Source organism: Agelaius tricolor, unplaced genomic scaffold (assembly GCF_023055355.1).
Source record: "Agelaius tricolor isolate 1412-34295 unplaced genomic scaffold, bAgeTri1.0.p SCAF_52, whole genome shotgun sequence".
NCBI classification, from domain to species: Eukaryota; Metazoa; Chordata; class Aves; order Passeriformes; family Icteridae; genus Agelaius; species Agelaius tricolor.
In genome coordinates, this window is record NW_027269312.1 from 2073508 (window position 1) to 2096916 (window position 23409).

Consider the following 23409-nt stretch of genomic DNA (forward strand, 5'->3'; position numbering starts at 1 on the left):
TTTTGAACCACCTGTGTGTTTTTGGGGAAAATAAGGTTCCTGCTGTGATTCGTCACTATGTACATGAAACAGATGGTGTAAAGAAAGATGTATGGGTGAGATACAGGGATCCCAAAACAGGACAATGGCAAGGTCCTGCTAAGGTGTTATATTGGGGCCGCGGATATCTTTGTGTTTCTACCCCTACAGGATCTCTGTGGGTACCTGCTAAATGGACCCGAGCAGCTGTGTTTGATGGAACACCTCGATCAGCTGAGCGAAGAGGATCGTCAGCAGGTGGAGACGAAGCTGCTGATCATCCTTCGACCGATACTTCTCAAGCTGAAAGGACAGTGTGATGCTGCCATCGATCGAGCAGTTGATCGGTGCAAATCTCTTGATAACATATTAAGCTTGTATTCGATGCTTTCTGATTTTGAATCTGAAGGGCCTAGGGGTTTAGCTTGTATTAAGTGTCAAATAGACATTGTACTGCATGGGTACTGCTTTTCTGTGGAGGTTGTCAGGAAACTAAGTGGGTACACCAAACTCGATTACCTGAGTTGTGGTTTGAAAGGTGTGGTTTCTATTGGCGGCTTAACTCTTGGCAGAGAGATCTTAAATTGTTCACAGGACTACCTGGCCGCCAAGGGTTACAATTGTATGAGTCCCCAGAACAGAAAATCCTTGCATGGTTTAGGTGGGAAATACAACATTTAGTCAAACGTGTTTTGGGGATATCTCGGTCCTGTATTTTGCAGACTAAGTGTGGTAGAAATATTCCTCTGTCACAGTCGAATGTGATAAGTCCTAGTTTGGGAGGTCAGGATCCCAACCAAGTGTGGGAGGATTGTCTGAGGAACCTAAAGAAGCTGAAGCTGAGAAAGAAGAGATATTCTTAAGGGTTTGTGACAGATATGATGGCCGAGTGGTCCAAAAGGGTGCCTGGAAAAATCAAGATGGGATGGAAACTTTATGTTGTTGCTTTATTAATTTCTGCTTCTTTTGGGGACTGTGTAGACCATCAGGCATGGGCCCCACCTCAGCCAAAGACTAACATATGGGTCACCCTGGCAAACCTAACTAAACAGGAGACTATTTGCCTGTCATTATCTTCTCCTGGCAATCCTTTCACAACTTGTTTGGTTGGATTACCAGCAGATCCCTGGCCGTGCCCTTTACATGTACCAACTTGTAAGGTCAGCAACACTAGGACGAGTGTGGATAATTGGGATCAGTGGATTTCCCACTTTCCTCTAGCACCACAGGAACCCCAAGAGTTAGAGTTGTTAGGGGTCAGTGATGGCAGATGCGTGCATTCATTTTAACCATAGAAGCCTGCTGTCAGTCAAGAACCATTCTAACGTTGTAACTTCTAGCATGGCTGTCTACCGAAATGCATCGGCCTGGTGCAATTATACAACAAAGAGAGTGTCAGTCTCATCAAATGACCCTATTCAATTGCCAGCAGGATATTTCCTGATATGTGGGGACCGTGCTTGGGCCGGTATCCCATCAATGCTGCACGGGGGACCATGTACACTTGGACGGCTGTCTCTACTTACACCTAACATGTCCATGATACTAAACATGAGGCGCCGCCATCGTAGAAGCAAACGAATGGCTCATGCATTTGCAGCTGACTGCCGGGATGATGTAAAATTTTGGTCCCCAGCGGCCATAGTTGCAGCATCTTTCTTAGCCCCAGGGGTATCAGCAGCAGGTGCTCATGCTATTTTAAATAGGTTAGGGTGTTGGCTTGCTAAACAAACAAATGCAACTTCTTTAGCGATTTCTAGTCTTTTGCTTGATGTAGATTCTATTCGCCATGCGACACTTCAAAATAGAGCTGCAATTGATTTTCTCTTACTTGCACAAGGCCATGGCTGTGATGAATTTGAGGGCATGTGTTGCATGAATCTTTCTGATCATGCACAGTCTGTACACTCACAGCTCTCTGAGTTACGAAGGTTAACTGGGAATTTACAGGTAGAATCAGGCCTGGGTATTGATGGATGGCTCAAATCTTTAAACTTAGGATCATGGTTACGTTCTATTGTTAAGGTTAGCATTGTAGTAGCTATTGTAGCTTTGTTGTTAGTATTAGTCTTGCCTTGTTTTTGTATATGCTTGCAGAATATGGTGCGAAAGATGATAACTACCGCATTTAATCAAACCATGCTTGTTCAACAGAAAAACGGGGGAAATGTAGAGAGCTTTTTGGATAATTGGTTAGCTGAGAAAGGACATTTCGATGTGATACCGATGGATAAGGATAGGGGAAACAAGCTGGGGATTGTGTAACCAGTGTCTAATCACTAACAAAGGTCATAGTGACCTTCTCTGAAACGGGAAGACGGGGGAGAAAATCGCTTGCCAGAAAATGTAGATATCCTAGGTAGAGAAGCTAGAAGAATGCAAACATAGAAACAAAATAATCATTAGAGCATAGAAGTAGGTGTGGTTGATCTAAGTGTGCTTTAACCAATAACGAGCTCAGCTTTTGCAATATGTATAAGCTTCATTAACACCAATATAAATATGTGTGAGTTTTCAATAAACTTTGGGATTTGTCATCCACGCATATTGTGTGCTGCAATTCCTCCGCCGATCACGACACAGGGATACAGGTGGGGTCACACGGGGTCACCAGGGAGTGCAGGACCCCTGGGGTCATGGGTGACCCTCATGGGTCCCCCTCTGTTTCTTGCAGTGGCTGCCGGGGTCGGTGGGGCCCTTTTCTTCCTGCTCCTGCTCGTGGGTGTCATTGTGGCCTGGAACTGGTGGCACTCTGTGGGTGGGTGACAATGGGGGCGACGGGGGTCATGGAGAGAGGTGGGAAGGGCCCCACAGAAGGGGGGCCATAGGGTGGCACCCACAGCCCCTGACTTGGGAGGGGCTGAGCCCCCAGTGTCCATGGCTCCGAGCCCTGGGAGCTGTTGGAGGGTCCTGCAGGGATGTTGGGGGTTCTATCAGGGGTTCCCCTCCCTGCCAGGCTCGGGGTTCTGGGGGCTCAGGCTGCTGGTGCAAGGGGGGGGGTTCAGGGATACTGGGGGGGCATCAGGGATACTGGGGGGGCCTGGGGAGGATTGTGTGTCTGGTGGTGGTTCAGCATTCCCAAGGGTGGATGGGGGCCCCTGGGTCTCCAAAGTCACCCCACCAGTTTTCCTTTGCAGATGCCAGGAAGCACCAGGAAAGGTGGGTGCAGGCTCCAGCCATGATACACCTTTTACCCAAACCCCCAGCACCTCCCATCCCCTTCCACACACCCCATTATTCCCACAGGGCTCCCCAAGACCCCCTGGCACCCTCAGTGGAGGATCCTCAGGCGACATACATGGAGCTGCAAAGGCAACTGTGGGAGCCCAGTGACATCTATGACAATCTACACCAAAAGTTGTGATGCTCTGGGAAGCGGGAGGCACTGGGTGACACTGGGGGTACTCCCTCCATGGCTCCTGTGGTTGCCCATCCTTCCAACGGAGGTGGTCTTTGGTCAGGGGGAGGCTACACAGGGCACCCTCTGCTCCCCATTTCCTCTCCCACTACCTCCAAGGGCTCCCCCATCCCTTTGCTCGTACCTGCAGGGGCTCCCCAGCCCCATCCAAGTGCCCAAGTACCCTCAGGGACTGCCCCATTCTCTCCCCACAGTGCTTGCAGTACACCCAGGGCTCCCCATTCCCCCTCCCACTACCCCTGTCCCATCCCACTGTAAAAGGGGGAGTCAGGGAGGATTCTTGCTGAAAGGTTTCTCAGATGAAATTGAAGCACAAACACGGCAATATTATATCTGAGAACTGTTTATTGATAAAGGAGGGTAAGGGTTCTTACTGAAGGGGCAGAGAAGGGAGTAGAAAGGGAAAAGGACAGAGAGAGAAACAGAAGACAGGGACAGCGTTACCGCAAGAAGCCCAGGCGCTCTGTGGGCATCAGCTCGGCAGATGGAGTGTGTGTGCTGCAAGCCAGGGCGAGCCCACATGGCTTTTGTGAGTGGCTGGGCGTGATTTCCAAGGACGGCCCCTGCGTGTCTCTGGCATTGCGAGCGATGGCTGCAGGGGCTGCTGTGGGCTGGCTGCGGGCTGGTGCTGGGCACTGGTGGCTCTGGGCTGGCTGCCGCAGGCTGGGGCTGCCCTGGGCAGGTGCAGCAGGCTCGGGGCTGTGGGCAGCGTGGGAAACAAGGCAGAGGCGGCGGGTGGGTGCAGGCAGCATCCGCTCCATCGGGGAAGCAATGAAGGAACGTCCAGGAGGAGCAGGAATGAGCTTCCTCGGGGAAGCAGCGAAGCAGGGAAGAACAGGTGCGGACAGGGAAGAAGGACCACCAGGAGGAAAAGGCGAGGGGGGGCAGTATCGGTGATATTTTTGCCCAACGTCCGAGAGGAATGATGCACTTGACTCCATCTTATCAGAAGGCTAATTAATTACTTTATTATACTATATTATTCTATATCATATTACATTACATTTTAACTGAATCTGCCAAGCACTCAACTGCACTCCATTGCACACAATCTCATGACTGTCAGCCAACAGTCCCCACACACACACACCTGGATTCAATTGGTCAGTGAATCAAAACACTCACACCAGAATCCAAGTATCAATTCCCTTCAGGTAAACAATCTTCCACAATGCATTCCACTTGTGAAAAACACAGGAGCAGTAAATGAGGTAAGAACTCTTTGGATCATTCTTTGTCTCACTGCTTCTCCCAGGTTCAGAGAATGTGAATCCCACAGGGGAGGAGGGCCAAGCTGATCCTCCGAGCAAGCCCCTGATCCCTCCAAGAAACCCAAAGCAAAACACTCCTGTTGTGTCACAGTTTGCTGCTTTGATTTGCAAAGGCTCCTCCCACAGCCCGATTTCCTGGGATTTTTTTCCTGGGCATCTGTCCCACCAGCCAGCAGGGATCACTCACAGCTCGATCACTGGAGCTTTCTCTCCCCTGATTCTCTGTTGTGTGAAGTCTTTCCAGGGACAGGGTTCCCAGCACATGTTCATTTTTCACCTCATGTGTAGCATATGTTGAGACATAAATCAAAATCAGATTTGTTCCTCTTAACCCCAGTGTGCTTAGTGGCTCTGCAATCCCCCTCCCAGTGCTCCCACTAAGGTGGCTTACTGGTGCCCGTCCCAGTTGCAAGGGGGCACAGGACCTGGTTCCCTGCTCCTGGGACAAAAATGCAGCTCTTTGGTTAAACTGGCAGAAATGGTGTTTCTTTGTTCTGCTCTGTCAAGGAAGCTGAACAAGGGGGCAACGACACTTGGAGTGGAAAATACAACCACCATCTCTCTGAACTATTGTAACATTGAAATTACGGGGCATTTAGGCAAAAAAGTGGGAACAGGAATACAGTTCTTTACTGGTATGTATTGTGAGAAACAAATTAATGGAAGTTGACTTTCGTGTGATAATATATGAATTGATATTACATTATTGATTATCTTGTTGATTAAATATTCTGATTTTGTTGGGACAGTGCTGTGTATTGTGGATTGGCTGATGTTGTTGGGGTGCCCATCCAAGGGTGGGGCCCAGCCATGGCCCAGCCCCACTGCACAGGGATGGCCATTGCCCAGCCCTGCTCTGCCCAGCCCCAGGTGGCAGCCAGCACCTGAGGGTCTCCCCTGCCCCCTTGGCTTTGATTCTGGCATCTTTAGAGCTGCTGCAGAGGTGAGAATTCTGTGGGTGGAGAAGGCCCTGCCTGTGGTTTGCTCAGCCCTGCAAGAAGCACAAACCCAATGGGAGCCCAAGCAGTGGCTCTGGGAGGGCCTTTGATGGTTTTTAGAGCAGGGCTGGCTGGAAACTGCCCCTGCAGAGGCAGCTGTGGGGGAACCAGTCCAGAAGGGTATCAATTGATTCTCTGTCCCTTTGCCCAAGGGACTGAGAAATCCACAAAACTTCTGCAAATCCCACACCAATCTGCCCCACAACCTGGCCTGGATCCTCCTCCTCCTCCCTGCCTTGCCATGCATGGGCAGTGCCCGGATGCCCCGCACCCACCACAGCCGCTCTCTCACTGCCCTCCACACCTGGATGGGGAGAGAAAATTGAATGAAAAGTTCCTGGGTTGAGACAAGGACCAGGAGAGATCACTCATCAAATCCTGTCATGGGCAAAACTGCCTCGGAATTAGAGATATGAATTGAATTTATTGCTGACAAAATCAGAACAGGGTAAAGAGAAGTCAAATAAACCCTTCCATACACCTTCTCCCTGTTATGAATAACTACGTAGTCATTGGCTTTCACTATTATATTGGTTTTTCCAAATTATTTTGGTATAATACAGTTTGTAATCACTTTTTAACTGCTTTTGATACACTACAATTTTTGTCAGCCTTTTACCCTAATCCCTGTGTAAAATATATATTTATAGTGTAATAAATATATTCTAGTTTAGACACTCACAAAGTATCAAGATAAAGACAATGTGCTGTGTATTACAACATGAACTGTTGCAGAAGTAGCTAATACCTTTCTTTGTGTAACTAAGTGACAATGGTGAGAATAACTCAGATAATTTTGTGAAATAGCTAATGTTAATTTAATGTACTAGTGGATTATCTTATCTGTATGAGAAGAACACATTGACAAGTAGTGAGTAAATAAACATCAAAAAAGAGAATGCAAAGAGGAATTTACCACTGACCCTTCATTTATCAAAAACTGTCAAATCACAGAACAGGGGGGACTTGTGAGAATATAAAATATTTAAATTTAATCTACAGTATGGTGTGTACTTTATGAAAATTAATCAAGGGTGAAACTAAGCAAAAGAATTCCCAGAACATGTAAACTGGAAAGAGTGTTTGAATATGTATAACCCTCCTGAGTATGTATTTATCCAATACAATGAAAAGGTATGTACGGAGCATTGTTGTAGTTAACTGTAGGCCTCTGGCAGTTGCCAAGCACCCAGCCCGCTGTTTACTGTCCCTTTTATCCCTTATTAAACATTTACAAATTTTAAAGAGTGAGCCTTGTTTCTCACAGAGTTTAATCAAACGTGTCACTTTGTGTACAATAAGAGGGAAAAACATTGTGTGCCCCCCTGGCTCTGGGAGGGGGAATGAGGAGCCCTGTGGGTGCTGTGAAGAGGAAGAAGAGACCCCTGAGGGGAATCGATGCCCCCAGTGTCCCCAGTGTCACAGCACATCATCGCAGTCACAGGGGTCCCACTGTCCCTCGTGGGGTCCCGACAGCTCCGTGTTGGTCACTTGTGGATCCCAAGGTGGGGCAGGGCTGGGGGACACCCGTGGGGGCCCTGAGAGAGACACCGGTTGTGGGGATCTGGTTGGGGGGGTGACACCTGTGGGTGATGTGTCCCTGTCCCCCCTGTACTCACCCTCTGCCCACTTGGTGCCCCTGATGTGGGTGTTGAGCACAGCCCCCTCCTCCACGGGGACATCCTGTGGGGATAAAGGGGGGCCTGGGTGGTGTCTGGGGAGGGGGAAAGGGGAGTTCCAGCCTGAGCCCCCCACTCACCTGTCCTGGAGCTTCCTGGCAGCTGCAAGCAAAAGAGGAGGGGGTGACCGTGGGGACACTGGGACCCCTGAACTTTCCTGGGACCTCGACAGGTCTCATCACCCACGGGACCCCCAAATCCCCACTGCAGCCCCAATTCCTGATGGATCCCTGACTCCCCCCAGAGACTCTGAGCACCACTGAACCCCCCGGAACTTCTGCATCACTGCAGTGCCTCCAGTCCTCCTGGTGCTCCCAACCCTCTGAGCCCCCAGAACCCCAAGCCTGGCAGGGATGGGCACCCCCAAACTCCCATAGGACCCCAGAAAGATCCCCCAACATCCCTGCACATCCCTCCAGGACCTCCACAAATGCTCCACGAGCTCCCCGTGCCACACCAATGTTCCTCAAAGCCCCCCCAGGGAAGGCCCTGGAGCCCAACCAAGACCCTCCAAATTTCCCCCAGATCACTCAGGACCCCCAGCTGAGGTCACTGCAGGCTCAGTGTCCCCCAGCACAGGGACCCTGGGTGCTGCCAATCTCTGCCTCAACTCTGGGGGCTCCCCCTCAATCCAGGACCCCCCATCCCCCCCATTGTCACCCACTCCGGTGGTGCCAGCAGTGACAGCCCCCGATGACAGCCAGGAGCAGGAGCAGGAACAGGAGGGTCCTGCCGACATTCACAGCCACTGCTGGGGACAGAGGGGACACATTGGGGTCACCCTGAACTGCAGGCATCCTGAACACCCCAGCAACCCCGTGTGACTCCACCTGTGAGCAAGGATGACTGAGGTGTCACCCCCAGGGCCAGCTCAGGGCTGAGTGCCCGGAACACGCGGTGCCCGTCCTGTCCCAGCTGGTTGGTGGCCACGCACTGGTAGGTGCCCGAATGTCCCACTTCAATGTCCCTGAGCTCCAGGAGGGGACCCTGGGCCACCTCCTGCCTGTTGTGCAGCCAGGTGAAGGTGACAGGGGCTGAGCCCACCTGCACTGAGCAGTGCAGGGTCACGTTGTCACCTGCACGCACCTGGTATGACAGGGGACGAGGGGTGATGGTGGCATTGGCCACGGGCACTGTGGGGAGAGAGACAGGGCTGGCACCTGGCAGGGTGGGATGGGGGTGCTCTGGGTGGGGTCATCCCCAGCCCGAGGGTCCCGCTCACCCAGGACGGTGACATTCATGGGGTCACTCTCAGCCACGCTGTCCCCGTCACTGACCCGGCACCGGTACTGGCCGCTGTCATTGTCCCCAACGTGGCGCAGCTCCAGGCGGGGGCCGGTGCCAGGCAGTGCCCCCGAGCCCCCCCGGTTCCAGGAGAAGGACAGGGCACCTGTCCCCATGGTCACTGAGCAGTTCAGCACCAGGCTGTCCCCGAGTGCAACCTGTGCCCCGGGGGGCTGTGCTGACAGGGACACCCCCGAGGGCGGGACCCCTGCAGGAGAGGGGGACACCAGGGAACAGTGAGGGACCCAGGGGGTTAAGGGAGGGGCAGGGGAACTCCAGTGAAGGAGAGCGGGCTCAGAGATGGAGGGGGGGGTGTGCTTCGAAAGGAACCCTGAGGGATGCTGGGGGGGTCAGGGAGGGAACACCTGGAGAGGGAGGTGGGCAACACCAGGGCAGGTACGGGGACCCAGGGAGGGGATGGTGTGATCTAGGGAATGTGCAGAGAAGTCAGAGAGGGGTGATGGGACCAAGGGAGGGGTGAGGGGACCCAATGTGGGATGGAGGGAAACACAAGCCAGGAATGGGGGGACCTGGGGAGGGACCCGGGGCAGCAATGGCAGGACACGGAAACGGTGGCAGGGAAGGATGGGGGTACCCATGTAGGGACTGGGGGGGTCCCAGGGAGGGACCCAAGAAAGGATGGTGGGAGCCAGGGAGGGATCCGGGAAAGGTTGGGTACCCCAGAGCAGGCATCAGGGAGGGCTGGGCGATGCCAGGCACTGTGGGGGACCCAAGGAGGCTGTGGGGGCTCCCCGTGCCCATCCCCGCACTCACTGCGCACCATGACGCGGAGCCGGGCACTGCCCTTCCGCACAGCCCCACCCTGGGAGTGCACCTCACAGCCATAATTCCCCGAGTGGGAGACCCCCACGGCGGGCACCAGTAGCTGCGGGGACCCCTGTGGGCCCCCCACCACCTGCCCATCCCGGTAGAACACGTGCAGGAGGGGGGCTCGGGGCCGCAGGGGGCTGGGGGTGCTGAGGCAGCTGAGAGTCAGAGGGGACCCCTCGGTGGGTGTAGGGGAACCCTCCAGCACCGGCACCGAGAAGAGCTCTGGGAAGGAGAGGGGAGGTGAGGACTGTGACTCTGAGTCTGCTGGGAAGTGGCTTTGGGGTTGTCAAGATATTGGAGTTCCAGCCATGGGGTTGCTCACCCTGCACTGTCACTGTCACTGCTGCTGACCATGACATAGAGGACCCCATGAAGCCTGCACAGCTGTAGCGGCCGCTGTGGTGCAGCTGCAGGGGGGACAGGGACAGCTCGGTTCCCCTGAGGGACCCCCCGAGATCCTTCTCCTCCCGGTAAAATCGCACCCTGCTGAGATGGTTTTCCTGCCGGCACCGGCAGCGCAGTGTCACTGTGTCCCCCTCCAGCAATGCCTGCGCTGGCACCTGCAGCACCAGTGGGTCTGTGGGACAGGAAGGTCACATTTTACTGATGAGACCATTCTGAGGGGGGTGTCCATAGCACCAGGGATATCTGGGTGCTCTGGAGTGCATTGGGCTGCACTGGGATGTCCCTGTGTGCAGGGCAAAGGCTCTCGCCACATGAGGGGTGTGAGGCCACCCATGGAGTGGAGCCCACCCTGACCTCTCAGGGGCCACCCTGATCATTAAAGATCCACCCTCACCATCTAAGACTGTCACGGGGGGGCTGCGCCTGGTGCCGGGTCTGCCACATGTGTAGGTGCCACTCCTGGTGACACTGAGGCGGTCACGTCCCTGCTGCCACCAGTGCTGCCCATCCTTGTACCAGGTGGTGGCACCGGCGGTCCCCGAGCCCTGGCAGGTCAGTGTCACCCGGTCCCACAGCACCGCCGGCCTCCAGGGGGGCTCCACCAGGAGCTGGGTGGTCTGGGCACCTGTGGGTGACAGGGGACACCAGCCTGCCAGGGCCAGCGTGGGGCTGGGGACAGTGGGGTGGGGCCATGGCATCCCCTGAGGACTCACCAGCAAGGCTGAGGGTCTGGGCTGCAAGGAAGAAGGGACAGGGCTGGGTGGGGGTGGCACTGCAGGGAAGGAAGCACCAGGGTACAGGGTGTGGTGGCTGTCCCCAAAAACTGTCCCTGTGGGGGACAGCATTTCTTGTGGGAAAGTGTGTGTGGGTAGTCTCAAAAAGATTTGGAGAGGCAGGGGGACATGTCTGTGTCACAGCCACCCGTGCACCAAATCCCTGTGACACAAACACCTTGGGAACAGGGACACTGAGGCCACCCTGGACTGAGGCAGAACATGGGGAAACTTTGTATACCCCAGGCACGAGGACACCATGGACACAGCCCATGCTGGCCCAGGTCACCCCCACCAGCTCATGATCCCATCCCCATGATCCCACCCCCATGGCCACATCCTCATGGTTCTTGTCCCCTTCTGTCCCTGCATCCCAGTTCCCTTGTCCTTATCCCCAGAGTTACATGAGCCCAAAGGTGCCAGTCCCCACATTCCTGCGCCCACATCCCCATCCCCAAATTCCTGCCCCCCTATTCCTGTCCCCAAAGCCACCCTACATCCCCAGTCCCGCCAAGGTCCACTGTGGGTAACATGGACTGGCTCTGCTGCCATTGGGGACCTCTGGGAACCCTGCCGCCCCCCTGTGCCCCCTCCCCATCCCTGGGGTGTCAGGCCCGTGCCCGGGGCACTCACCCCACAGGAGCAGCGCCACCTTCCCGGCCATCCCGGTGTCCCCAGCCATGTGCACTGGCTGTCACTCGCTGCTGTGGCCACCGCTCCCCTGGCTGGCGGCTCTTTGGATGAAGGGGAAGGAAGCGAGGTCACATCCGTCCCCATGCATAGGTGGCCCTTGTTGGGGGCAGGGTGGAGCTGGGCACAGGATGGGGATGAGGGTGGGTGGGACAAGGTGGGAGATGTGGTTTGCAGGAGTGGGGGGCTCGGTGGGTTTGGGGAGCCAGGGATGGATGTCCAGGGGAATGTGGTCCCTGAGGAGGGGGAGTCATGGGTCTGGGGGTGTCCAGGGCTGAGGGGACTCAGGGATGGGAGTCCCAGGTGAGCGTGGGCTCCAGGATTTGGGGTCATGAGATGGGGATGCTGGGGGAATGGGGGTTGCCATGGGAATGGCATTCCTGAGAGAATCAAGGTCATGGAGGTAGGGGGATTTCAGAGGACTGAATGAGCAGGAGAGTGTTCCTTGGGAAAGGGGTGCTGGGCCATGGAGATCCTGGGAATGTCAGTACTGGGATGGGTGTCCCAGAAATGAGGGGCCATAAGGAATGTGGATCCCATGTTTAGATTCCAGGAGGAATGGGGGTGCCAGGGATGAGGAGTTGCTGGATGGGCTCAGGAGTCTCAGCTCCTTCCCTGGGTGCCTCAGATTTTGGGGTGACCCAGAGCAAGCAAAGCTCCCCTGGGATTCTTGTTTCCTGGGCAGGCATCACATGGGGGTCCTGGGTAGCACGGCCTCCGTGCCCTCCAATGTCCTTGACTTTTTTGTGTTTTTATTGCTTTTCTTTCCTTATTTTCCTCACTTTTGTGCCACGTCCCCTCTGCCCCCGTTCCTTGCTCAACAATCCCTGGGAGCACCTGAGCAGGGAATGGGTTGGGGGGAGCCAGGAGAGGGGGAAAATGGGGAGCAGGGGATGCAGGGAAGGGTGGGGAGGCTGTGGGGGATGGAGGTGTTGGGCTGTGCCCCCTCAACACTTTCACTTTCCTTTTCCTGGACAAGAAGGAAGAGGCCGTTTGTGCTGAGAGTCAGATGGGAAAGGGGCAGGTTCTGTCCTGGGGGGGCACATCCAGAGGCTCCTGTCCTGGGGGGATCCTGTCCCAGGGGGTGACACATCCTGGCATGGGGGGGTCCTGTCCCAGGTGTGGCAGTTCCAGAAATGTCCCTGCACATTCCTGGCCGGGTGCCTGTCCCAGGGGTGGCACATCCTGGGGACCCCTGTCAATGCAAGGCTGGGGCCCAGCCATGGCCCAGCCCCACTGCACAGGGATAGCCATTGCCCAGCCCTGCTCTGCCCAGCCCCAGGTGGCAGCCAGCACCTGAGGGTCCCCCCTGCCCCCTTGGCTTTGATTCTGGCAGCTTTAGAGCTGCTGCAGAGGTGAGAATTCTGTAGGGGAAAAAGGCCCTGCCTGTGGTTTGTGCAGCCCTGCAAGAAGCAGAAATCACAAAGGGAGCCCAAGCAGTGGCTCTGGGAGGGCCTTTGATGGTTTTCAGAGCAGGGCTGGCTGGAAACCCCCACTGCAGAGGCGACTGTGAGGGAACGAGTCCGGAAATGCAGCAATTGATCATTTTGTCCCTCTCAACAAGGGACTGAGAAAACCACAAAACTACTGTAAAGACAATAACAATCTGCTCAACAATCTGACTGGAACGCCCCTTCTTGAAGGAAATCTGCAGACTTCTGGAACATCATGGAAAGAATATTTGGGTTTGGGCTCTGGCCACCAAATAAGAGGGAAAAGTGTGGAAATATTGAGCAGGGGCTGCACACGAGGGGCTGGGGAACAGGGGTGTCACAGCAGGAGCAGGGAGTGCCCAGGCAGGGGAATTCAGGGCAGGCTGGAGTGGATTTACCAGGGAATCAGACCCTGAGGCACACAGGGGCATTTCCACAGATTCCTGTGCACTGTCCCAAGCATGGACAGAGCTTCTCCCCTTCCTCCATGGGAAGTCAATCAAGTTTCAGTGTAGGAATGAGAAAAATGGGGAGAGTTCCTAAATATGGCCCAAGAAAAGGCTTCCTTAGGGGCTGGGTTGCTGCCCAGCAGGCAGGGAACAATCCCATGGAGCTGTTGGACACTCAGGGAGATTCCACACTCTGTGTTATCCACAAGCAAACGCTGCTATGGGATGCAGCAGGGGCTGCTAAAGGGAACCAAAAAGTCTCATTTCATTGTGATTTGTGTTTTATTGTGAGGGTCTTGTTGAGAAAGCAATGGATTCTATAAACCAGAGTATTTTATACCTTGCCAGATTGATTTTTGCTGATTTCGTACTTTATTGGGAAAAAAAAAAGGTGTGGGGAAGATTTATGCCTTTTTTCTTTGGATATATAATTTTGTCACAGTCAATTGGGCATCAAGTGTTTCCTGGGATGGTTCAACCAGGAAATGCGGGGAGACAGGAAAAAGCCCAGGGGTGAGTGGGGCAGGGACACAGAGACTCCCAGGACAGCCCTGGGGTGCCCCAGGGTGGGGACTGTGCTGGGCTCTGAGTCACCCCTAAAATCTGAGGCACCCCATGAAGGAGCTGTGACCCCCGTGCCCACCCAGCCACTGCCCATCCCTGGCACCCCCATTCCCCTGGGAACCCAACCATGGGACCCCCATTGCCTTGGCCTCTCCTCCCTAGGGACCCCCATCCCAGGACTGACATTGCCCAGTCCCACCATTGCCTTGATCCCATCCCATGGGCTGCTTCTTCCCCCGGAACCCCTATTCCCGAGGGTCCCCTTTTTCCCCCTGCACCCCCAGCCCTGGCACCCACTTGCCATGACCCCAAATCCCTGGGGACCATGTTCCCACAGCACCCCCATCCCTGAATGCCCCCAGGCATGGAGACCCCAATTCCCCTGCACCCTCATTCTGCTGGACACCCATCCTTGGTTCCCCAAATCCCCTGAGCCCCCCACTCCTGGCAACAGCATCCCCCACCATGTCCCCAGGCTGTGCCCAGCTTGTGGCCACCCTGCCCCCACCAAGGGCCACCTCCATGTTGGGACAAGATGTGACCTCGCTTCCTTGCCCTTCATCCGAAGAGCCGCCAGCCAGGGGAGCGGTGGCCACAGCAGTGAGTGACAGCCAGTTGTCACAAGCCGTCCTCACGGATGGGTTTCGTGATGGTTTGTGATCTCAGAGTGCAAGAAGAACCGACACGGTCGAAGGGGGTTTGCAGTGATAATCAAAACAAATCACCTTTATTGAAATAACCACAGTTAAAATGCCTTGGGGAGGAATTGGGGGAAAGGGAAAAAGAAAAGGGAAAAGATGGAGGAAAAAGAAAAAGGTATGTAGCTACCAAACGTAGTAATGCGGAGTCCTTCGGTGTCCAGCCGATGGAGTTCACCAGGTCACGTCCAGGGAGATCTCAGGGGTGCAGTCCATCTGCACTCTAATAATACCCTTTTTTAATGGGGGGAGGGGAATAGATCTTGAAACCGAATCAAAGATAGTCTATTGTATGCTTGGGGAAAAGAATGGTATTTGGAAAGGGTACACACAGTCCATATTCTCTGTAGTGGGTGAGAGCCATTGTCTTTGTGGTCCAATGCTCCCACCTGCAACATCCATCTTGCTTTGGTCAGCTTGCCTCCCCCCGCACTCCTCCCCGGGGTTGGGGGTTTCAGTCCCAGGCCTTGGAAAGTATGAGAGGAGGCCTTCTCACATAGGGGTTTCATGTCTGGGTTTTTCTCTGGTGAAGAGGCTTCTTACATTTCAGTTTGTCTGTCACGGTGATTGCAAACGAGCCAGAGGGGTCTTCTTAGGAGGACCAGCCAGAACTCAGGAGAAGTTCAGCCAGGCCAAGAGAAAAATCCCACAGCTATTGTTGCAAAAGGTCAGAATGTCCTTCTTTCTTCTTGTTGAGCTCAGTGTAGCATATAGTAGATACACCTGTGAAAACAAAACTTTAGCAATGCTCTCAGGTCTCGGGGCCTGGCTGGCATATGACTTTCTCCTACAGGGCTAGACAGGGGGGTCTTTTCTTCTGTGGTCCCCCAATGATGATCGTGAGGCAGATGAGGGATATTTCAGACAGACTCGCAAACCAGTCCACATGGCTGACAACACCGGGATGGCCGGGAAGGTGGTGCTGTTCCTGTCGGGTGAGTGCCCTGGGCATGGGCCTGAAAGCCTGGGGATGAGGAGGGGAGGGAGCAAAGGGGGGCTGCAGAGTCCCCTGAGGTCCCAAGTGCCGGCAGTGCCAGTCCGTGTTACCCACAGTGGACATTGGTTGGACTGGGGATGTAGGGTGACTTTGGGGACAGGAACAGGGGCAGGAATTTGGGGATGGGGATGTGGGGACAGGAATGTGGGGACTGGCACCTTTGGGCTCCAGTAGCTGTGGGGATAGGGTGGGGGACAAGGGAACTGGGATGCAGGGACAGAAGGGGACAAGTTCCTGTTCCCAAGGTATCTGTGCCACACAGATGTGGTGCACAGGTGGCTGTGACACAGAAATCTCCCCCTGCTTTGCCAAATCTTTTGGGGGCCACCCCCACGCACTTTCTCACAAGAACTGCTGTCCCCATGGGGACACTTTGGGGACAGCCCCCACACCCCGTGACCCATGTGCCTCTGTCCCCGCAGTGCCACCCCCACCCAGCCCTGTCCCTTCTCCCTTCCAGCCCAGACCCTCGGCCTCGCTGGTGAGTCCTTGGGGGATGCCATGGCCCCACCCCACTGTCCCCAGCCCCACACTGGCGCTGGCAGGCTGGTGTCCCCTGTCACCCACAGCTGCCCAGACCACCCAGCTCCTGGTGGAGCCCCCTTGGAGTCCTGTGGTGCATTGGGACCGGGTGACCCTGACCTGCCAGGGCTCGGGGACCGCCGGTGCCACCACCTGGTACAAGGACAGGAAGCGATGGGGGCAGCAGGGACCTGACCATTTCACTTTCACTGAGAGTGGCACCTGTGAGTGTGACAGACCTGGCACCAGGTTCAGCCCCCCTGTGACTGTCTTAAATGATGAGGGAAGTTTGGGTGTCCCCAGCCTGGCACCCACGGGGACCCCAAGGGGTCTGGGTGTGCTCTGCTCCATGGGTCACCTCCTGTGTGACCAGAGCCCATGCCCTGCTCTGGGGACATCGCAGAGCATCCTAGACCGGGGGGATCCCAGTGTTTGCATTGGGAATCCCTGGTGGACTGGGTGTGACCCAGTGGGGAGGTCTTGGTGCCATGGGATGTGACAGGATCCCTCTGTCCCCCAGACGGGCTGGTGCTGCAGGTGCCTGCGCAGGCGCTGCTGGAGGGGGACACGGTGACACTGCGCTGCTCAGTGCAGGTGGGTTCAGCCCCTGTCACCTTCACCTGGCTGCACAATGGGAAGGAGGTGGCCCAGGGTCCCGTCCTGGAGCTCAGGGACTTCGATGTGGGACATTGGGGCACCTACCAGTGCATGGCCACCAACCAGCTGGGACAGGACGGGCACCGCGTGTTCCGGGCACTCAGCCCTGAGCTGGCCCTGGGGGTGACACCTCAGTCATCCTTGCTCACAGGTGGAGTCACACGGGGTTGCTGGGGTGTTCAGGACGCCTGCAGTTCAGGGTGACCCCAATGTGTCCCCTCTGTCCCCAGCAGTGGCTGTGAATGTCAGCAGGACCCTCCTGTTCCTGCTCCTGCTCCTGGCTGTCATCGGGGGCTGTCACTGGTGGCACCACCAGGGTGGGTGACAATGGGGGGCATGGGGGTCCTGGAGTGAGGGGAAGCCCCAGAGTGGGGACAGAGATTGGCAGCACCCAGGGCCCCTGTGCTGGGGGACACTGAGCCTGCAGTGACCTCAGCTGGGGGTCCTGGGGGATTTTGGGGGAATTTGGAGGGTCTTGGTTGGGCTCCAGGGTTATCCCTTGGCAGGCTTTGAGGAACTTTGGGGTGGCACTGGAGCTCCTGGAGGGTTTGGGAAGCACCTGGGAGGCTGTACAGGAATGTTGGAGGATCTTTTGGGGGTTCTGGGGGAGTTTGGGGGTTCCCCTCCCTGCCAGGCTTGGGGTTCTGGGGACTGAGAGGGTTAGGGGCACCGCGGGGGGGGGAGGGTTGGGTCCCTGCATTGATGCAGAAGTTCTGGGGGGTTCAGGGATGTTCAGCGTGTCCGGGGGGAAATCAGGGGTCCATTGGGAATCAGGGATGCAGTGGGGATTTGGGGGTCCCGTGGGTGGTTGGAGCTGCAAGGTCCCAGGAAGGTTCAGGGGTCCCGGTGTCCCCATGGTCACCCCCTCCCCTTTCCTTTGCAGCTCCCAGGAAGCTCCAGGACAGGTGAGTGGGGGGCTCGGGCCTGGACTCCTGTTTCCGCCTCCCCAGACACCACCCAGATCACCTTTATCCCCACAATACCCCCCAGAGGAGGGGGATGTGATGGACCCCAACATCATGGGCACTGAGTGGGCAGTGGGAGAATTGCAGGGTAGGACAGGGGCACGTCACCCACGGGTGTCACCCCCCAACCAGGTCCCCACATCTGGTGTCTCTCTCAGGGCCCCCACGAGTGTCCCCCAGCCCTGCCCCACTTCAGGATCCACAAGTGACCAACACGGAGCTGTTGCGACCCCACAAGGGACAGCGGGACCCCTGTGACTGCGATGATGTGCTGTGACACCGGGGGCACTGGGGGCATCGATTCCCCTCAGGGGTCTCTTCTTCCTCTTCACAGCACCCCACAGGGCTCCTCATTCCCCCTCCCAAAGCCAGGGGGGCACACGATGTTTTTCCCTCTTATTGTACCCAAAATGCAGTTTTTTGGTTAAACTCTGTGAGAAACAAGGCTCACTCTTTAAAATTTGTAAATGTTTAATAAGGGATAAAAGGGTCAGTAAACAGCCTGCTGGCTGCTTGGCAACTGCCAGAGGCCTACAGTTAACTATAACAATTCTTCCTACATACCTTTTCATTGTATTGGGTAAATACATACTCAGGAAGGTTATACATATTCAAACACTCTTTCCAGTTCACATGTTCTGGGAATTCTTTTGCTTGGTTTAACCCTTGACTCATTTTCATAAAGTACATGCCATTCAGCAGATTAAATTTATATATTTTATGTCCTTACAAGGCCCCCCTGTTCTGTGGTTTGACAGTTCTTGATAACTGAAGGGTGAGTGGTAAATTCCTCTTCGCATTCTTCCTTTTGATGTTTATTTACTCACTACTTTTCAATGTGTTCTTCTCATACAGATAAGATACTCCACTAGTACATTAAATCAACATTAGCTATTTCACAAAATTATCTGAGTTATTCTCACCATTGTCACTTAGTTACACAAATAAAGGCATTAGCTACTTCTGCAACTGTTAATGTTGTAATAAACAGCATATTGTCACTATCTTGATCTTTTGGGAGAGCCTAAACTATATTTTTCACACTAAATATATTCACACTAAATATATATTCTACACAGGGATTAGGGTAAAAGGCTGACAAATAATAGTGTATCAAAAGCAGTTTAAAAAATGATTACAAACTCTATTGTATCAAAATAATTTGCAAAAACCAAAACAATAGAGAAAGCCAATGACTACATAGTTATTCATAACAGGGAGAAGGGGTATTGAAGGGTTTATTTGACTTCTCCTGATCCTACTCTGATTTTGTCAGCAATATATTCAGTTTGTATCTCTAAATCCCAGGCAGCTTGGCCCGTTGTCACGATCTGGAGATCTCAGAGGCACAGTTCATCTGGACCCCAATTATACTCTTTTTCGTTGGGGCAAGGGGTAATAAATCTTGCAACCGAAACAAAGGTCTTCGGGGGGGGAAAATAGAAAGGGGGGTACACAGAGTCCAAGCTAGGCAGCAGGTGAGAACCATTGTTTTGTTGGTCCAGTGGTCACAACCTGCAGGCAAGCATCTCACTTTGGTCAGCTTGCCTCCCCCCACACAGCTCCCCGGGGTTGGGGGTTTCAGTCCAGGCCTTGGAAGGAGCAGAGGGGGCCTTCTCACATGGGGGTTTCATGTCTCAGTCCTTGATGGAAAGGCTTCTTGCATCTCAGTCTGTCTGTCACGGTGGTTGTAAAACAGGCGAGGGTCTTCTGCAGGGGACCACCCAGAACTCAGGAAAAGTCCAGCCAGGCCGAGAGGTGGGACAGCTCCCAAGGCTATTGCTGCAAAAAGGGCACGGTGTCCCTTTCTTAGCATACAGCAAACAACACCTGTGAAAACAATAACTTAGCAATGCTCTCAGATCTCAGGGCCTTGTTGGCATGTGACTTTCTCCTTCAGAGCCAGAGATTCTAGACAGGGGGGTCTTCTCTACAGTGGTCCCCAAATGATGATTGTGAGGCAGATGAGGGAAAATTTGGACTGACTCTCACACCCTGACAGGATATGATGAGTGATCTCTCCCAGTCCTTGTCTCAACTCAGGAACCATTCATTAAATTCTCTCCCCCCATCCAAGTGTGGAGGGCAGTGAGAGAGCGGCTGTGGTGGGTGTGGGGCATCCGGGCACTGTCCATCCATGGCAAGGCAGGAAGGAGGAGGAGGAGGGTCCAGGCCAGGTTGTTGAGCAGAATGGTGTGGGATTGGCAGTAGTTCTGGGGCTCTCTCAGTCCCTTGGGGACAGGGACAATGCGTCCAATTGCTGCATGCTGGACTGGTTGCCTCACAGCTGAACCTGCACGGGCAGTTTCCAGCCAGCCCTGCTCTGAAAACCATCAAAGGCCCTCACAGAGCCACTGCTTGAGCTCTCTTTGGGTTTGTGCTTCTTGCAGGGCTGCAGAAACCACAGGCAGGGCCTTTTTCCCCCACAGAATTCTCACCTCTGCAGCAGCTCTAAAGCTGCCAGAATCAAAGCCAAGGGGGCAGGGGGGACCCTCAGGTGCTGGCTGCCACCTGGGGCTGGGCAGAGCAGGGCTGGGCAATGGCCATCCCTGTGCAGTGGGGCTGGGCCATGGCTGGGCCCCAGCCTTGCATTGACAGGGGTCCCCAGGATGTGCCACCCCTGGGACAGGCACCCGGCCAGGAATGTGCAGGGACATTTCCGGAACTGCCACCCCTGGGACAGGACCCCCCATGCCAGGATGTGTCACCCCCTGGGACAGGATCCCCCCAGGACAGGAGCCTCTGGATGTGCCCCCCCAGGACAGAACCCCCCCTTTCCCATCTGACTCTCAGCACAAACAGCCTCTTCCTTCTTGTCCAGGAAAGTGAAAGTGTTGAGGGGGCAGCGCCCAACACCTCCATCCCCCCCCAGCCTCCCCACCCTTCCCTGCACACCCCACACCCCAATTTTCCCCTCCCCTGGCTCCCCCCATCCCGTTCACTGCTCAGGTTCTCCCCGGGATTGCTGGGTCAGGAACAGGGACTGAGGGGACCTGGCACAAAAGTGAGGAAAATAAGGAAAAATAGAAATAAATAGAGGAAAATTCAAGGGCAGGGGAGGTCACAGGAGCAGAGCTACCGAAGACAGCCATGTGATGCCTGCAGAGCAAACGAGCACCCTAGGCTGGCTTTTCTGGGCCCTGGGTCACTCCAAAATCTGAGGAACCCCAGGAAGGAGCTGAGAGCCCCGTGCCCGCCCAGCCACAGTCCATCCCTGGAAGCCACATTCCCCTGGCACTCCCATTCCCCTGGGACCCCCATTGATCTCTCCTCCCTGGGGACCCGCATCCCAGGACTGCTGTGGCCCAGCACGACCATTGCCTTGATCCCATCCCATGGGCAGCCTCTTCCCCCAGAACCCCTATTCCTGAGCATCCCCTTTTCCTCCTGCATCCCCAACCCTGGTACCCACATGCCATGAACCCAAATCCCTGGGGACCTTGTTCCCACAGCACCTCAATCCCTGAGTCCCCCCAGGCATAGAGACCGCAATTCCCCTGGACCCCCATTCTCCTGGACACACATCCTTGGTTCCCCACATCCCATGAGCCCCCCCACTCCTGGCAACACCTTCCCAAACCATGTCCCCAGACTGTCCCATAACGTCCCCAGCCTGTCCCCAGCTTGTGGTCACCCTGCCCCTCCCTAGGGCCACCTACACGTGGGGACGGACGTGACCTCGCTTCCTTCCCCTTCATCCGAAGAGCCGCCAGCCAGGGGAGCGGTGGCCACAGCAGTGAGTGACAGCCAGTGCACATGGCTGGGGACACCGGGATGGCCGGGAAGGTGGCGCTGCTCCTGTGGGGTGAGTGCCCCGGGCACGGGCCTGACACCCCAGGATGGGGAGGGGAGGGGGCACAGGGGGGCTGCAGGGTACCCTGAGGTCCCCAATGCCAGCAGTGCCAGTCCATGTTACCCACAGTGGACCTTGGTGGGACTGGGGATGTAGGGTGGCTTTGGGGACAGGAATAGGGGGGCAGGAATTTGGGGATGGGGATGTGGGGACAGGAATGTGGGGACTGGCACCTTTGGACTCAGGTAGCTCTGGGCAAAGGGATAAGGGAACTGGGATGCAGGGACAGAAGGGGACAAGAACGGTGAGGATGTGGCCATGGGGATGGGATCATGAGCTGGTCGGTGTGACCTGGGCCAGCATGGGCTGTGTCCGTGGTGTCCTTGTGCCTGGGGCATCCACAATGTTTGGGGTCCCCATGTTCTGCCTCAGCCCAGGGTGGCCTCAGTGTCCCTGTTCCCAAGGTATCCGTGCTGCAGGGATGTGGTGCATGGGTGGCTGTGACACAGACATGCGCCCCTGCCTCTCCAAATCTTTTGGGGACCACCCACACACACTTTCCCACAAGAAATGCTTCCGGGCATGTGGCCCAGAGCTGGCCCTGGAGGTGACACCTGGCTCACCCTGGGTCACAGGTAGGGTCACATAGGTGGGGTCACCAGGGAGTGCAGGACCCCTGGGGTTCAAGGTAACCCTCATGGGTCCCCCTCTGTTTCTTGCAGTGGCTGCAGGGGTCAGTGGGGCCCTTTAGTTCTTGCTCCTGCTCGTGGGTGTCATTGTGGCCTGGCACCAGTGGCACTGTGTGGGTGGGTGACAATGGGGGCACAGGGATCCCAAGGAGCTATAGAGGCCCCCAGAGCTGGGGAGCGATAGGACAGCACCCACAGCCCCAGAATTGTGACCTTGTCTGGGGATCCTGCAGGGTTTGGGGAGGTGCTGGAAAGTCCTGCAGGGATGTTGAGGGTTCTTTCAGGGGCCCTTGGGCATTTGCGGGGGTCTCTGTCCCTGCCGGGCTTTGGGTTTGTGAGGCTGAGGTCGTAAGGGGCACTGGGGAGGTTCATGAATTCTGCAGGGCTCCGGAGAGTCTTGGGGGTCCTGTGGGGAATTGAGGGTCCCGTGGGAGCTCAGGATTCCTGAGAGGTTTCAGGGTCCTGGGACCCCACAGTCACCCCTCCCTTCTTTCCTTTGCAGCTGCCAGGAAGCAGCAAGAAAGGTGAGTGGGGGGCTCAAACCACACTCTCCCCTTTTTACCACAACCCCCAAAGATCTCCCATTCCCTTCCCACACCCCCTTTGTTCCCTCAGGGCCCCCCCGGATCCCCTGGCCCCCCCAGAGGAGGGGGAGGTGCTGTACACCCATGTCGTGGTCACCAAGAGGGCAGGGGGTGAGTACGGGGGGGACACACGCAGAGGGACACGTCACCCACCAGTGTCACCCCACCCAGATCCCACAGCCCATGTCTCTCGCAGCGTCCCCCCATGCCACCACCCTCCAGGATCCCCAGGTGACCAACGCGGAGCTGCCAGGAACCCAGGGGCAACCTCGGGAACCCGGTGACATCCACGGGAATGTGCTGTGACACAGGGGGGAACTGGGGGCACTGGAGGTCCTCACCCATGGGCACCCACTCGTGTCTGTGCTGCCACTAAAAACTGCCCCAATCCCTCCCCGTGGGGCACAAAGATCCCAAAGAGCTGAGAGAAGAACAATTTCCTGACACTGCAATGAGAGAGAATAAAATCAATAGCAACAGCAACAAGGTTCAGAGTCCAAATTGTCACACAAGGAATGATTTCCTGGGAAAGCCACCAAAAAAGAACAAACCTCAGACCTTTCCCCCATCACATTTCTCTCACCAGAGGAACCTGGCAGAGCCCTGGACCTTCCTTGCTCTGATGGCCAAAGTGGCCTTCAGGAGGCTCTGGATTCTCTTCTCCCCTGTCCCAAACCCCTCCTCTGCCCTG

The 23409-nt window shown here is 55.5% G+C and overlaps 2 protein-coding genes across 2 annotated transcripts in view; one reads left to right on the top strand and one right to left on the bottom strand.

Annotated features, from left to right (window-relative positions):
* The window catches only part of LOC139604560 (Fc receptor-like protein 2), a 34004-nt gene extending 19845 nt beyond the window's left edge, over positions 1-14159 (bottom strand). The window contains exons 1-10 of the mRNA XM_071455687.1: positions 14111-14159; positions 13199-13212; positions 11330-11411; positions 10618-10638; positions 10299-10529; positions 9822-10076; positions 9443-9721; positions 8607-8876; positions 8232-8517; positions 5592-5611 (exon numbers count right to left, since the gene is read on the bottom strand). Of these exons, the coding sequence (XP_071311788.1) occupies positions 5592-5611; positions 8232-8517; positions 8607-8876; positions 9443-9721; positions 9822-10076; positions 10299-10529; positions 10618-10638; positions 11330-11411; positions 13199-13212; positions 14111-14159 (1507 nt within the window). The remainder of the gene's footprint in view (positions 1-5591; positions 5612-8231; positions 8518-8606; positions 8877-9442; positions 9722-9821; positions 10077-10298; positions 10530-10617; positions 10639-11329; positions 11412-13198; positions 13213-14110) is intronic.
* Positions 14160-15397: 1238 nt separating this feature from the next.
* On the top strand, positions 15398-23024 carry LOC139604561 (low affinity immunoglobulin gamma Fc region receptor II-like). Its single transcript, XM_071455688.1, has 8 exons — positions 15398-15446; positions 15969-15989; positions 16078-16254; positions 16551-16838; positions 16918-17004; positions 22637-22658; positions 22750-22829; positions 22915-23024. Exons 1-8 carry the CDS (start codon positions 15398-15400, stop codon positions 23022-23024), a joined length of 834 nt encoding a protein of 277 aa, XP_071311789.1.
* Positions 23025-23409: the final 385 nt, after the last annotated feature.

Bases quoted from the DNA above. Each gene is read 5' to 3' on its own strand.
- LOC139604561 (XM_071455688.1), top strand. From the start codon at position 15,398: ATGGCTGACAACACCGGGATGGCCGGGAAGGTGGTGCTGTTCCTGTCG. The intron at 15,447-15,968 runs GTGAGTGCCCTG...TCTCCCTTCCAG, and splicing joins GGTGGTGCTGTTCCTGTCGG to CCCAGACCCTCGGCCTCGCT. The intron at 16,839-16,917 runs GTGGAGTCACAC...CTCTGTCCCCAG, and splicing joins TCAGTCATCCTTGCTCACAG to CAGTGGCTGTGAATGTCAGC.